The sequence below is a fragment of the Spinacia oleracea genome, chromosome 6 (genome assembly GCF_020520425.1).
Source record: "Spinacia oleracea cultivar Varoflay chromosome 6, BTI_SOV_V1, whole genome shotgun sequence".
Taxonomy (NCBI): Eukaryota; Viridiplantae; Streptophyta; class Magnoliopsida; order Caryophyllales; family Amaranthaceae; genus Spinacia; species Spinacia oleracea.
This window is the reverse complement of record NC_079492.1, coordinates 139,205,171-139,219,621: the sequence shown is the minus strand read 5'-3', so window position 1 is coordinate 139,219,621 and position 14,451 is coordinate 139,205,171. Positions and strand designations below refer to the sequence as shown.

The following is a 14,451-nucleotide window of genomic DNA, read 5'->3' as shown; positions in this document are numbered from 1 at the left end:
TCTTGGCCTAGCTGATGAGTCGTTAATGAAGGAGCCTGAGGCTTACCGCCGGCTTGTAGGCCGCCTGGTCTATTTAGTTGTGACTCTTCCGGACCTTGCTTATTCGGTCTATATCTTATCACAATTCATGCAGGAGCCTCGAGTTGACCATTGGGATGCAACATTGAGAGTTGTTCGGTACTTGAAGGGTACACCAGGGCAGGGTATCCTATTACGTGCTGATAGTAATTTAACTTTGCAAGGATGGTGCGACTCAGATTGGGCAGTGTGTCCCATCACTCGTCGTTCTTTAACAGGTTGGTTTGTGTTTTTAGGTCATTCGCCTATTTCATGGAAGACAAAAAAAACCAACACACTGTTTCTCGCTCTTCCGCAGAGGCAGAATATCGCTCCATGGCCGCGATTACATGTGAATTAAAATGGTTAAAGGGATTGTTGTTGAGTTTAGGAGTTCATCATCCTAAAGTTATTCCATTATTTTGTGACAGTTAGTCCGCTTTGCACATGGCTAAGAATCCGATTTTTCATGAGCGCACAAAGCACATTGAGGTTGATTGTCATTTTGTTCGTGATGCTATAGTAGATGGTGTAATTGAACCATCTTATGTATCCACTTCCTCACAGCTCGCTGACATGTTTACTAAAGCTCTTGGGAAGCAACAATTTGATTTTCTTTTTTCCAAGTTGGGCATTTTTAATCCCCACACATGCTCCAACTTGAGGGAGGGTGTTACGAAAATTAAATGTTATACCTAATTAATTAAGAAAGTAATAATGTTCTAGCTGTTATGTAAGTTACAAAGTATTAAAAGTATTAATGTTGTAGTTGTTACGTAAGTTAGAAAGTATTAGGAAGGTTAGTGGGTTTAGGAAACTCTTTGATTTTCTTATCCTAGTTGTTTCGTACGCCCTGCTTGGAAATTGTGGGTGTATAAATACTCTTGTTCATCAATAATATTGGGGGAAAGCTTTTCCCTTATATAATATTTATCACTTATGAATCAGAAAACAGAAAAGAGAGAAAGTGAAAAAAAAATGTGGAAATTTGTTGCTTACAAGGTTTGAACCTTGGTTGATTGAAGAAGTATGATAGAGCTTGCAAAGGGAAGGAATGCAAAACATTTCCTTAGGAATAGTGAATTTCATGAATTTGTGACTCAAAACACTATTGATAAGCATAGTGTTGCAAATGTGAGTATTTTAAAGGTTAGAGATTTAAACGGGTACCGGGTACCCGAATCCCAAAATAAACGGCCCATGCCTCGACCCGCATACCCGGTAATTTTCCGGGTCGGGTACCCGGCCCGTTTATTTCAGAAAAAATACTTCCTCCGTTCCATATATATCGCACCATGGTTGACTTTTACTCCTCTAACACATAACTTTGACTCTTAATATCACAAATTACGTGTAAGTAAAAATTATAAAAAATTGATAATTAGAAAATATATATCGATACGAATCTAACGTGACCCCACATGACTACAATTTTCTTACGTATGAATCACAAAAAATGGCCAAAGTCGTAGTGTGAATAGTGAAAAAACCCAAATGGTGCGATATTAACGGAACGGAGGAAGTAGAAAAATACCCGCTCTATTTGTGTCGGGGTCAGCGGGTCGACGGGTTCGGTAATGCGGGTCGGGTATTTATGAACACCCCTACCAACTTCAATTGGTTTGCACAGTACCTAATTTAGTTATGTATTAATGTGCTTCAACAAGTAAATGTTACAATACGTGTTGTTGGAATTATTTTTTCATTCATTTTGATGTTTATGTGCTCTCTTTTCCAAATTTCCAGCATTTAAATTTGAATATCCATTGATGGTCAGGAAGCTCATTTTTCTTCAAGATTCTGCTTTCATCTCTTTCTAAATTTTGTTTTTCTTTTCGATTTCATAGCAGTTTCAGGAGCATTAGGTGTAGAAATAATGTAAGCAATGTGTTTATTATGTGGTTAAGATGTTAATTCGGGGTTTATGGCGTTTATTAAGGATACTTGGTGTATTAAGTTTTTCAAAAATATACTTTCATCCGTCACGGAATACTCGAAACGCTTTGACCAGTACAGAGTTTAATGCATTGTAATTGACTTATTATTTAATTAGATGGTACTCCCTCCGTTTCGAAATAATTGAGACAATTTGTCTTTTCACGCTTGCCAATGTAAATGTTGGACATTAATATCTCTAATTTTATATTAGTAAAAATTACTTCATAAAAAATTGATACGCTAAAGGTACATATCGAGGCGAATCAAACAAGACCCCACACGACTATTTTTTTTTTCTTATCCGTAAATCACAAATGATAGTCAAATTACATTTTCTGAATAATGTCAAAAGCCAAAGTGTCTCTATTATTTCGAAACGGAGGTAGTAGTGGGTAATAGAGTATTTTTTTTCAATATAGATAGTGGGATAGTGGGGTAGTTGAGTATTTATTTAATATAGATAGTGGGATAGTGGGATAGTGAGGTATTTTTTAATGTTTATTTTAGGGAGTAGGGATGTAGGTGGGTCATTGAGTAAGTGAAAAATTGATATAATACTAATAAAAATTTCCATTTTTAGAAACGTTGCAAGTAATTCGAGACGACCTTATAAGAAGAGCGTTTTATTCCGGGATGGAGGGAGTATTTGATAAAATTTTGAAACCCATAAATTATTTGGTAAGTTTCCATAAAACTCGAGCGATTTCCTTCAACATTGCTTAAAGATCCAATAATTCCCAAAATACGCCACTTTCTAACTTATTTTCCTCCATACCGTCCACGTCAGCATGGAAGAAAGATTTTTTTTTCCCGGTTCAGCTTAGAACCAGCAATTGAAATGGCGGTTTTGTTTTAAAACAAAACGCCAATTGAAATGACGATTTTGTTTTAAAACAAACCGCCATTTGAATTGACGGTTTAAAGGTATAAATTGCGAACTGAAATAGCGGTTTACCCCTTTAAGTCGTTGTTTCAGATAGCGGTTTATTGTAGATTTTATAAAAAAAATTAGACCGGTTTTTTTGCTGATGTGGACGGTAGAATGAAAAAGTAACATATTTTGAGAATTTATGAATCTTCAAGCAATATTAAAGTAAATCGCTCATAAAACTCAAGTTCATAAAAAACTGTATCATCAATTATATTATTGTGTTAAAAATAAAAAAATAAAAACTCGGAACAAGTACTCCGAAGCATCATCAATTCTTAAATGGACTTGGTCCACACTAAATTTATTGTGGACCATGCCTAGAAGAATGTCAACAACTTGTTCATAATTTATTTTGTCATGTTTATTAAGATTATTATGAGAAAAAAATATCAAATTGGTGTCGTCGATACATGATGTGCTTGAATAATGTTAATTTTAAGTCACAATTCACTTTTAAAACTTAGGTTTACTATGATTTAAAAAAATGGGTACTATATCTAACAAATTTGATATATTGTCAATACTAGATTAGGTCCCGTGCACGCACGGATATTTGAAAATTATTATTTGACCATCTTTTTAATAAAAAAATTAATTGAATTATTTATCCCTTAAATCTATTGCGTAATTAATAATCTCGAATGTACTCATTACATCATATTTTAACTTACTACGTATTATATATTTTATATGTTTAATATGATGATATGACTTAAATATTTGATATATTTAATATGCTAATTTGACCAAAATATCGAGTAAGAATATTTTCTATTATTGATATATATGACAGTTTGACTAAAATTTTACCAAAATTTTAATAATTACATATTCCATAATATTTTTTTCCATATATAAACATTAATACAAAAGGAGAGAAAATAAAATAAAATAAAATAATTATGTCTTTTTAGGAAAGAGTTTTTGGCGGAAAAAAATTTCACCAGGAAATGACACGTGTCATTCATGGTGTCTCTTTTAGTATATAGTAATAGATATGAACCATAAAAGTCTTTATATACCTCAAAAGAGTGCCGGAGAAATGAATGATTTGGGTCCACATTAATATGATTGTGGACTAGGTCCACGCAAAAGTAATCGCCCGGAGGCCGGAGCATTTAACCGAGATATGTTTAACTTTTACCCCACAAGGCCCACATGACACGTCTTGACTTCATTAAGAAACGATTACAAATTTACAATTTAACAAATTTTCAAAAGATAGGGTTTTCGTTTTCCCTAAAAACCTAAATTAGGTCATCGTATTTTTCGAGTCCCCCTCCTTCCTCCGTTCTTCTCACACCAAAAGGCCAAATAACCCAACAACGGTCACACGAAAACAAGAGAGGGAAACAGAGCAACTATCTCTGCCTCAAAAATGGCGGCCACTCATAATTAAACGACCTCGTTTTGTGAGAGTTGATCGGCCAGAATCCTCTGCGACGCAGGTCTGCTGTAAGAGTTGATTGCTTGATCAGAAAGATTGGTTTTTTGACGGCTGAAGATGGATGTTGGGGTGCTTGATGAAATCATACGGCGGTTACTTGATGCTAAGAATGGGAGAACGGTGAAACAGGTTCACCTTCCCGAGGCTGAGATTCGCCAGCTTTGTGTTGCTTCTAAAGATATTTTTCTTAGTCAACCTAATCTCCTTGAACTTGAAGCTCCTATTAAGATTTGCGGTATGATTTCTTGGTAAATAAATTTCAAATTTGTTTATTTTTTAGATATTGAATTTGAAAAGTTTGGGGCTGTAAATTTGTTATATTTGAGCTCATGTGAGTTTGGGGGTTTAATTAATATGAAGGTTAACGATATGGATAGGGTTGTAAACCTGTAAACCCTTTCGATTAATAACACCAATATATGCGTGATTTTTCTAATCGTAGTAAAACCCCTTTTGTTTTTGGTGAAATTTGCTTTTAATTTGGGGGCTATTTACTTTTCTGAGCTTCCATTTGTTTTGAAGTAGAAATTGAGTAGTGTATATACTTCTCTTATGCAGAGGAAAGTATGAAACAATTTTTTTGTGCTACAATGGGGTTAGGTTGTGTTTAGCTGTAAATTCGGCGATCGCCCACTACATCATGGTATGTGGTATAAGCATGTCCCTCATGTGGTGATAGTGATTAATATTAATTTTTGAGATGGTGGGTGTTGGAGTGGGAAGTAGCAGTTATTCTTGTGGTTTTTGTGTGAAGATTGAACAGTGTGGGTATTAGATATTCAACTTCCTTTTTCTTATTAGGTTTGAACAAATTAAAAGGCAAAATTCATAGTTTGGCGCGGCACTTTCTCTATGTATCGCTAGTGTGCTTTAAGCTACATGGTTCACAATGAATAAATGATTTGATTTCTAATCATGTAGAACTTGCTTTAAGCTAAGTGTGGAACTTGTTTTATTGGTTGTTAGATTATTACTCCCTCTGTACTTTATTAGGAGTCATGTGTTAGACTGACACGCGTATTAAGGCATGAGAATTGAATCTAATAAAAATAATAAAACATGACTTAGATGCAACGGTAAGGAACGTGGACGAGTCGATGGTTGGATAATGGGTCTTTTAAAGAAGTCTAGGGAGGCCCAAAGATGACTTAGATGGAGGGGGTTAAAATACTTTTAACTTTTAAGATATTGTGTTTGCAAGAGCATGCACCACTAGTGTTAAACAAATAGAGGAAGAGGATTTATGTTGATGACCAGATGAGATAGAGTCTTGGTTCATGGGAATAAGGCTTTTGGTGGTGTTGTTGTGGTTGTTGTAGTGGTAATGGTAATGGTGTAACACTTTCATATTTGATTCCCAGTTCTCCGGGTATTAGAACTTGCTATCACACTGTAAGCTTAATTGTGGGTTTTGAAACCTGTTGCTTTAAGAATTAGTTTGTTGGTCATTAGATGGGGAAATGGTGTCTGTGTTTATAAGGTGGATGTCTCCAATTTCATCAGTGTTTAGGGTTTTCCTTCTTAATAGTCCTTTTATCGAACTGCATATAAGCATATAACCTTTATAAAGCAGACTATTATATTATTATCGTTAGTTATTGCATGGATCATCATGTATGAAGGGGAGTAATGTATTCCGTTCAAAATTTCAAATATATTTTCTTCATGTTTGTAACATGGTGTTTAAATGCATCCAGATCGGAAGTCGACTTTCCCTTGGTGGGTCTGGGGGTGTGCTATGCACATAATTGATTCAAATGAATAAGATCATTCTCTTTGTGCATTTTTAATATGGACGTGCTAATTTTGCTGCCTTTGGCAATGCGTAGGTTGAGCTGATTATGTTTATTACCATGAATCCATCCACGCATGTTCGTAACTTTTTGTTGACCAGAAGAATTATCCGTGCTATCACGCTGCTTAGCACCACTTCCGTCTAATCTGCTTACTTTTTTTTATTAATAAATTGCTATAACTAATGGGGATAGTATGCACAAAATTGATTCAAATGAATAAGATCATGCTCGTCCATTTTTAACATGATCATGCTAAATTTGCTTGTTTTGGACATGTGTTATGACTATGAGAGCTGATTATGTTGTATTCTTTAACATCATGTTTCCTTCTGCACATGTTCATAACTTGTTATGGACTGGAGGAGTTACTTGTGCTTTCAAGCAGTTTAGCTCAATTTTATGTTACAAATATTTGGTCTTACGGAATTCCTAATGTGATTAATTGCTGCTTCAGGAGATATTCATGGTCAGTTTTCTGATCTGCTTCGGTTGTTTGAATACGGGGGCTTACCGCCTGAGGCGAATTATTTATTTTTGGGAGATTATGTAGACCGTGGTAAGCAGAGCATAGAGACCATTTGCCTTCTTCTCGCATACAAGATAAAGTATAAGGAAAACTTCTTTCTTCTTAGGGGAAACCATGAATGTGCTTCAATAAATCGCATATACGGGTTTTATGACGAGTGCAAGAGGAGGTATAATGTTCGTCTTTGGAAAGCATTCACAGACTGTTTTAATTGCCTGCCTGTTGCTGCACTTGTCGATGAAAAGATCCTTTGCATGCATGGAGGACTGTCACCCGATTTGAAAAATTTTGATCAGATCAGGAATTTATCTCGACCAGCGGACGTCCCAGATCAGGGCCTTCTTTGTGATTTGTTGTGGGCTGACCCTGAGAAGGAACTTGGTGGCTGGGGTGAGAATGATAGAGGGGTCTCATTCACTTTTGGAGCGGACACTGTCTCAGAATTTCTTCAGAAGCATGACATCGATCTAGTATGCCGAGCTCATCAGGTAACTGCTTCTCAGTATGATTTCTTGTTGATGTTTGATGTGTTGTTGCATCTAGAAGTGGGTATTAATAGTGAGTTTTTCTGTAATAGCTGCATCCTAGATTCCCCCCCTCTTTTTTATTGATTGCAATTATATACAGGGTATAAAAGGAAGCCCACTGATTGTTTACAAATTCCTTGTTTGAGGGGATGGTGTACGCATGTATATGCTTGCAGTGCATGGTTTCCTATCTACCCTTCTTGCATTAAAAGGGATCACTGCAATGGTTTGCCTTTGTCTAGCTTTTAGGGGAAGAAAAGTTGAAATTTTGGGAGATTTGATTAGAGTTAACGATTGATACTGTAACTATATTTTTTATTTCTTGGTGGAGAAGCTTAGGGGCATTATTATTTTATAAATTGCTGGAGTAATTGCTTTTTGTGCACGAAGCAAAGAATACATAGTATCTACATTTTATTTTAGCATTTCTGATGTCTCGTACTCTCGTCTGATTTGGATATCATTGATCTAATCTTGAGGTAAGCCTATGTGAGTCATTTATACTTCCTAAGTTCCTTTGCTACTGAACCATCACAATTAATGGGTTACGAAGGTTTTACTATTGTGGAGAAATGAAATATCATTCCATGTGATCTAGGTGGCTGCTTTAATATATAGCATAGTTTTACCACTGTAAGCTCTTTTACAGCTGATTGTGTTTTCAATAATATATCTGGATTTGCTGGTGGTCATAATGCATTGTATGATATTAAGGGGATTTTTGGTGTGCGTGGTGTGTGGGCTTGCAATCAGGAATGAGACCTATTACCAATGTGGTTTTGGGTTGGAAGTTTGGAACTTGATACCCTAACACCGTGTGTGCTGTTCACCTCAAAAATGAATGTAATCCCCTTAATTTGATATGACGGCGTATAATTGTTTGCCTACGAGTATTCTCTAGGCTGAATGTTGTAAGTAAAGAGAAAAACAGGATAGTTATGTTCACTGCCTTTTGACTTTTAGGGACTGCAATTTGTAAATGAACATCCCGATGTTTGTGGTCTAGTGCGTAGTGTGCATTAAGTGAAATATGCATAAGAGATTGCCTTTTTAATCTCTCCTCATATAATATGGGATGTGACGACGTAACATTAACATTTAAAGAGCCTGCAGGGATTGAAAACCGCAAACATATTGGAAGGGTAAGCTGAACTGTTTAGCTGTTTTAAGACAATGTAGGTTTTTTTTTTGAACTTCGTACTGAATTCCACGTGTTAGAGCTTATTTACAGCTTATAAAGGACCATAGTTAATGTCTTTTCTTGGATTCTTGGTACTTGAAGTCCAATGAACATCTTAAAGCTAGTCTTATTAGTTAGAGTGGTTTCTGCAATGATTTGTTTATATTGCAAAATCAGCACAAATACCGGATGCTGGTTGTGGTCTTGTGGATGAATTGGATCCTGATGTATTAGCTTGTTCCTCATCGTATGAATTGAATATTTTCTTCAAGCTTTAGTTACAGTATCATCAATCATAGCCTGGCTGCCTGTCGCTGATATTTGGTATCAGTAGTATATTATGCTTTTTAGAGTATCGAGCTAAAGTGCTGTGGCAAAAAGTTTGACAAATGATAAGTTTAACTAAATCTTAGATGAAGTATGGCCAGAGTGCAACAGTGACCACATTGAGATGATACCTTAGGAAGAGAAATCCAAAATATGCAAAAGTCCAGGAAAATGCGAATTTGCCTGATACGCTGATTTGAGATCCCATCTATTGATTTTCTTGCTTCTAGTTGGAGAAACAAGCTGGCTAAATGCAGGGTTCTGTTCTAGTATTATTCACTTACCAGCTATCAAGACATTTTTTTTGTTAAAATGAGTTTCAAAAGCTAACTCAAACAGTGGCAGAAAGCGAATACAGTCTTGGATTTTATTTGAGGTTCCGAGCTGGATTACAATCATAGAAGTAGATTGGCGTGAGCTTGCTTAGAGCATGTGCTAGGGTAGTTACTGAGCTGAAAGCCTGAGACAACCAAGCTTTGCTGGCTCTCTTGAAATAATAACTGGAAGGAGGATTGGACTTGCCTAACTAGACTGCTTGGTGCAATGGGCTAAGTAACTGCAAAAGTCTATCAACTCATCCTTAATGGTTTTCGTGAGCAGTTTCTTGGAGTCTTCTTTGGAGATTAAAAGTAAAGGTGTCATCAATGATTAACGTTTGTTCCTTTAACTTTTCAATTCCTCCCCCTCCCCCTCTCTTCCAGGTCAACATTAAACTGCCAGTAAGTATCTAGCCCCTTCTGAATGCATGCCATGCATCTCCAACTTTCTGACATTTGCAGCTAGCTTTCAATAGAATTCAACGATAGGTATGATTGATAGAAGTAAGGGAGAAATAATTATCACTCGGTATCAGTTGCCATTTTTTAGTATGGGTTCCTTGAAATTGGAAGGAAGTGAGGTGTAAGAGAGAAATGGCAATGGGGGGGGGGGATACTTGTGAACACACTCCTTTTGAAGTTAATCGTCTCACTACTCATGACACTAGCAACTAGCCACAAAATGCTCTGTATTGAAGTCAAATGAAAGAAATTTAGCTCAGTTGAAGTTATATTGATAGTTAGATGAGTAAATAAGGAGTAGTAGTCGCAGACAGCCAGGCAAGAGAAGATTATGAGAATCAGAACGAAGTAACAACCTGAACCTTTAAAGATTATCAAATGGGTCTGATAATGATAGATGCACCCACAAATTGGATTGGATCGAGAAGATGTTTCATTACTCATTTTACCATAATGGTTACTTATTATTGACCTATTAAGGTAACTACTCTGTTTAAATTCTTAGAGGTTTATAATACGAGGCTATGAGCCAAATACATATGGTTTTGAGTTATGGGCCTAAATTTACATAATTTTGTGAACCAAATACATGGTATGGGTTTCACTCATTGCAAACCTATACCTCATAGCTCAGAACAGAAATTTGCGAATCAAACACTACTCGGAGAGTTCTGTTGCAGCTTTTCGGGGAGTTTGCTGCATAAAAAAAATCATATGGCACATTTTCTTTGGCTTTCTTTTTATGGTCCCTTGCATCATCATCTCGATTAATTTTTTGACTAGCCTCCTGCTGCTTCTAAACATATTTTAGCCTGTGGTTCTGATTTCTGCTCGTGTTATTTATGGCACAATGAGTCCTCAGGTTCCACTTTTTTTTAATTATTTGATCTGTTGGTTTAAGTTCCATTAGCCAGATTTGTCAATGATCCTGGCTTGAAGTTTTGGTTCGTCAATATTTTCATGGTTATGATTTGTCTGTTGTCGTTGCCCTTTTGAGGGGTTTTCTTCCTTTGTTTGAACAAATTGATTTGTCACTTACAGAAAACATTTTCCATGCAATTTCATTAGTTTGTGTCCTTGCAAGAAAAGTTATAAAGAAAAAGGAAACATAGAAATGGAAGTAAAAGATGGATAGGAGGAGAGAAAACGAACTGGAAGAGATTAGAGAAGAAAATGTGGCATTCTTTCTTTTAAAAAAGAAAAGTTCTTTTCCGCCTTTGGGAAAGTAGTTTTCCACCCTTAACAAAAAAAAAAAAAAGGAGTAGAAACAAACGGAGCCTTAGATAAGAAGGGTATTTAATTTTGAGGGGAGGAAATAAAGTTTATCACTTGTTTAGTAAATGCAAAGCATCCAAGTCTGGGTAGGAAATTATTGCCCACTTATTTCTCCTTGCTGGTTCATAAATAATCAGGTTGTGGAAGATGGTTATGAATTTTTCGCCAATCGCCAGCTCGTGACCATATTCTCAGCACCGAATTACTGTGGGGAGTTTGATAATGCTGGAGCAATGATGAGCGTGGATGATTCTCTGACATGTTCGTTTCAGATCCTCAAAGCTTGTGAAAAGAAAGGAAAACTTGATTTTAATAATCATATGTTGAGACCTGGGACTCCCCCGCGGAAGGTAAGAATGCTTCAGTTACAGATGAAGTTGTAGTTGTCAATTCTTGTCAGTGAATTATGTTATTGGTCAGTCGTAACAGGATAATTCGATTACTTACCAACTTATTTTGCTTCATTTAATTAATTTTCGTTGTTTGTGGTACTAAAGCTAATTTAAATTTCCGGACATCTCAGGGCGGGAAAGGTTAGCAGGTTCGTATCTCATCATACGAATAGAAGCTCCCCTGTCAACTCAAAAGCTGCTAAATCATACAGCAGTTATGCAATGTCGTCCGAATGAGGCGTCTTTTTCAGGATCCTGCGTTTGTCCATTATTATTCGTGCCTATTTTGTTGTAATAGCCAGTAACTAATATTAGATCCCCCATCCCCTATTTTTAACCTCCTTTTATGGCTGAAGAGTTTTTAACTCTGACAGATTGCAGAAATGGCCACGCCATAATTGATGTTCATGTACTTGAGACTAGTAGCAAGTTGATGCAGGAGGGATATACCTCAGCTGCAAGTCGATCTTTCAGAATGAAGATCAGACACTTAGAACAGAAATGAAGAATGAGATTCAGAGAAGAAGAATGCAGAAGAATATAGAGAGAGAAGTAGAAAGAATTCCAAGATTAAGAAAGGAGAATTTTATTATGATATTCAATCATGCATTATATTACTTCTTTGTTAAGTATTTGTCATTGTTTAGTTATTCCATTTCCGTATCACAGTTTCATGGAGTTGCAAATGTTGGTATCGACTTTAAATCGTAAATTTATGGTCAATATCAGAATGCATGGTAAATTGTGCATAAAATTATAGTCCCAGTTGACTAAAAATATGGGTTTTAACAAAAGTGGAATATAGTGTATGGAAACATGACATCACTTTCACTCCTTTAATCATGTCAATCATCCTACTCTGTTTGGTAAGTAATACGGAGTATATCTAACAACTAAGGATGATTTTATTCCAACAAAGAGCCAACAAATTAATATGCAAATAAAATAGAGTTCGGGCACTAACTTGAAAGGCGGATTGAAATCTAACCCATGGAATTCTATAGTCCAAGTTCCAGTTAATTCCTATACCAAATTTGTCCAAACCAGCATTGTCATGGCTATATCATAAAACAATTTAATTGAGAAATTACTTGCAAGAACCAAAGTATGATGTGATACTTGTAGAACCAGAGCATGATGTTACGAAGTAGTAATACTAAGGGGATCAAGGGGATCCTTTATCTCCCTATATTTTTGTTCTTTGCTTAGAAAGACTCTCTCACATGATAGAAGGTAGAGTTTCTGAAAAACTTTGGAAACCATTGCGCATATCTAAAGAGGTGTCTATTTCCCATCTTTTCTATGCTGATGATGTTTTCCTATTTGGGACGGCAACCACCACTAACATTGATGTAATGCTTCAATGCTTACAAGAATTTGGGAAAATTTCAGGGTTAAATGTTAATTATGATAAATCATCCATTATCTTCCCAAAGAAAACAAATTTCAATGTTAGGAACTCTATTCGAATGGTGTGTCCCTTTAAGGACACTATTTCCTTTGGTAAGTATCTTGGTTGCAATATATCCCCTATTAGACTTAAAAAAGGTGATTTTTTTAACCTCTTAGATAAAACTACCTCTAAGATTAGAGGGTGGCAGGCTAAACTTCTCAATATGGCAGGTAGGTGTACACTTATCAAATCTGTTCTTAATGCTTATCCATTATATGAAATGCAAACCTGCATCCTCCCTGCTACTGTTATCCAAGAGCTTGAGTCTAGATGCAAAAAATTCATGTGGAATAGGGTGGATAGGTCTAGGTATATCCCGAGAACCAGTTGGGATAGAGTTTGTGATCCTATCAATCTGGGGGGATTGGGAATTAGAAATTTAAAACGATGGAATCTTGCTTTTATGGCTAAATTAGGTTGGAAAATCCTTACTCAACCTGATAAACTTTGGGTTAAAATCCTAAGTTCTAGGTATTTAAAAGCCTCAAATTTCAATGACTGTTTCCCAAATTCCAACTCTTCTTCTATTTGGAAAGATATTCTCAAAGGAAGGGAAATTGTTAAAAAAGGCATGATTATTAGTATTGGGAATGGTGAAGACACTTCTCTTTGGTTCAATCATTGGGTTGGTCAATGCCCTCTTTATCAGCTTCCTAATATTGTTATTCCTGAATCACTTGCCCACCTGAGGGTTTCCCATATTATTAAAAATAACTCTTGGGATCTTACTAGAATCCAGCATTTACTCCCCTCTCATATTTGCAGTATCATAAAGGCTACTCCCCTCTCAACTTTAACTGCTGCCAAGGATTCACTAAGATGGACTTTGGATAAAAAAGGAACCTTTACCATTAAGTCAGCATATAATTCTACTGCTAGCCCCCATTCCAATGCTTGTCTTATTAATGTTTGCTGGAAAAAACTCTGGAAAATCAACATTCCTTATAAATATAAGATGTTACTTTGGAATGTCTGTCACTCCATTCTTCCTGTAGCTCAAACTCTAGCTGTTAAAATCCAGAATTTCAATCCTATCTGTATCAGGTGCACCACTTCCACTGAAGACAATTTACATCTTTTTAGAGATTGCTATAGTACTTCTGCGTTCTGGTCTATGCTTTTTCAATGTCATTCTTCAGTTTTTGATCTTGAATTTATCAAATTCTACTCCTTGTCTTGGCATGAGTGGGTGGCTTATAATTTAAATGGGTCTAATCAATGGCAAAGAATTTTTTCAATTGCAATTTGGCACATATGGTCTTATAGAAACGATGTTGTCTTTAAGCTGAAAATGGGAAGCAGTGCTAGCCTTTATAATAGATTCTGGGCAGACTACACTTTCTCTAACACTTTGGTGCAGTCTATTTCCGATGAAACTGAAGCCAGCTCTTCTGCTAATCCTCCATCACCAAGGAAGTGGGCTCCCCCTCAAGTCTCTTTTTTCAAATTGAACACTGACGGTTCCTGGATTGATATTGACAATGTTGGAGGAGGTGGTGTGATCAAATGTGATAGAGGCCTTTGGCATATTGGTTTCTCCATTCGCTTCAAATCTCTTGGTCCTGCTTCAGCGGAATTAACTGCAGTTAAGGAAGGGCTTCTGATTGCTTGGGAGAGGAAGATTACTCATCTGGAATTGGAGATAGATGCGGCGGCTTTAAAATACATGTTAGAGAATCCAAAGGGCTACCAAGATCATCATCTAGCTCCTATCATCAATGATATTGTTTCACTCCTAAGGAGGAACTGGTGTGTTTCTCTCCTTCATGTCAAACGAGATGTTAACCAAGTTGCTCATGGCCTCGCTGAAATTGGACGCATCA

General features: G+C 36.2%; 1 protein-coding gene across 1 annotated transcript; it reads left to right on the top strand.

Annotated features, from left to right (window-relative positions):
* Window positions 1-4,147: 4,147 nt before the first annotated feature.
* Window positions 4,148-11,804, top strand: LOC110805589 (serine/threonine-protein phosphatase PP1). Its single transcript, XM_022011210.2, has 4 exons — window positions 4,148-4,608; window positions 6,624-7,183; window positions 10,921-11,133; window positions 11,307-11,804. Exons 1-4 carry the CDS (start codon window positions 4,431-4,433, stop codon window positions 11,319-11,321), a joined length of 966 nt encoding a protein of 321 aa, XP_021866902.1. The 5' UTR covers window positions 4,148-4,430; the 3' UTR covers window positions 11,322-11,804.
* The last annotated feature ends 2,647 nt before the right edge of the window (window positions 11,805-14,451 follow it).

Coding starts and splice junctions, on each gene's coding strand:
- LOC110805589 (XM_022011210.2), top strand. CDS start 4,431: ATGGATGTTGGGGTGCTTGATGAAATCATACGGCGGTTACTTGATGCT. Junction 4,609..6,623: donor AGCTCCTATTAAGATTTGCG/GTATGATTTCTT, acceptor TTGCTGCTTCAG/GAGATATTCATGGTCAGTTT. Junction 7,184..10,920: donor TAGTATGCCGAGCTCATCAG/GTAACTGCTTCT, acceptor ATAAATAATCAG/GTTGTGGAAGATGGTTATGA.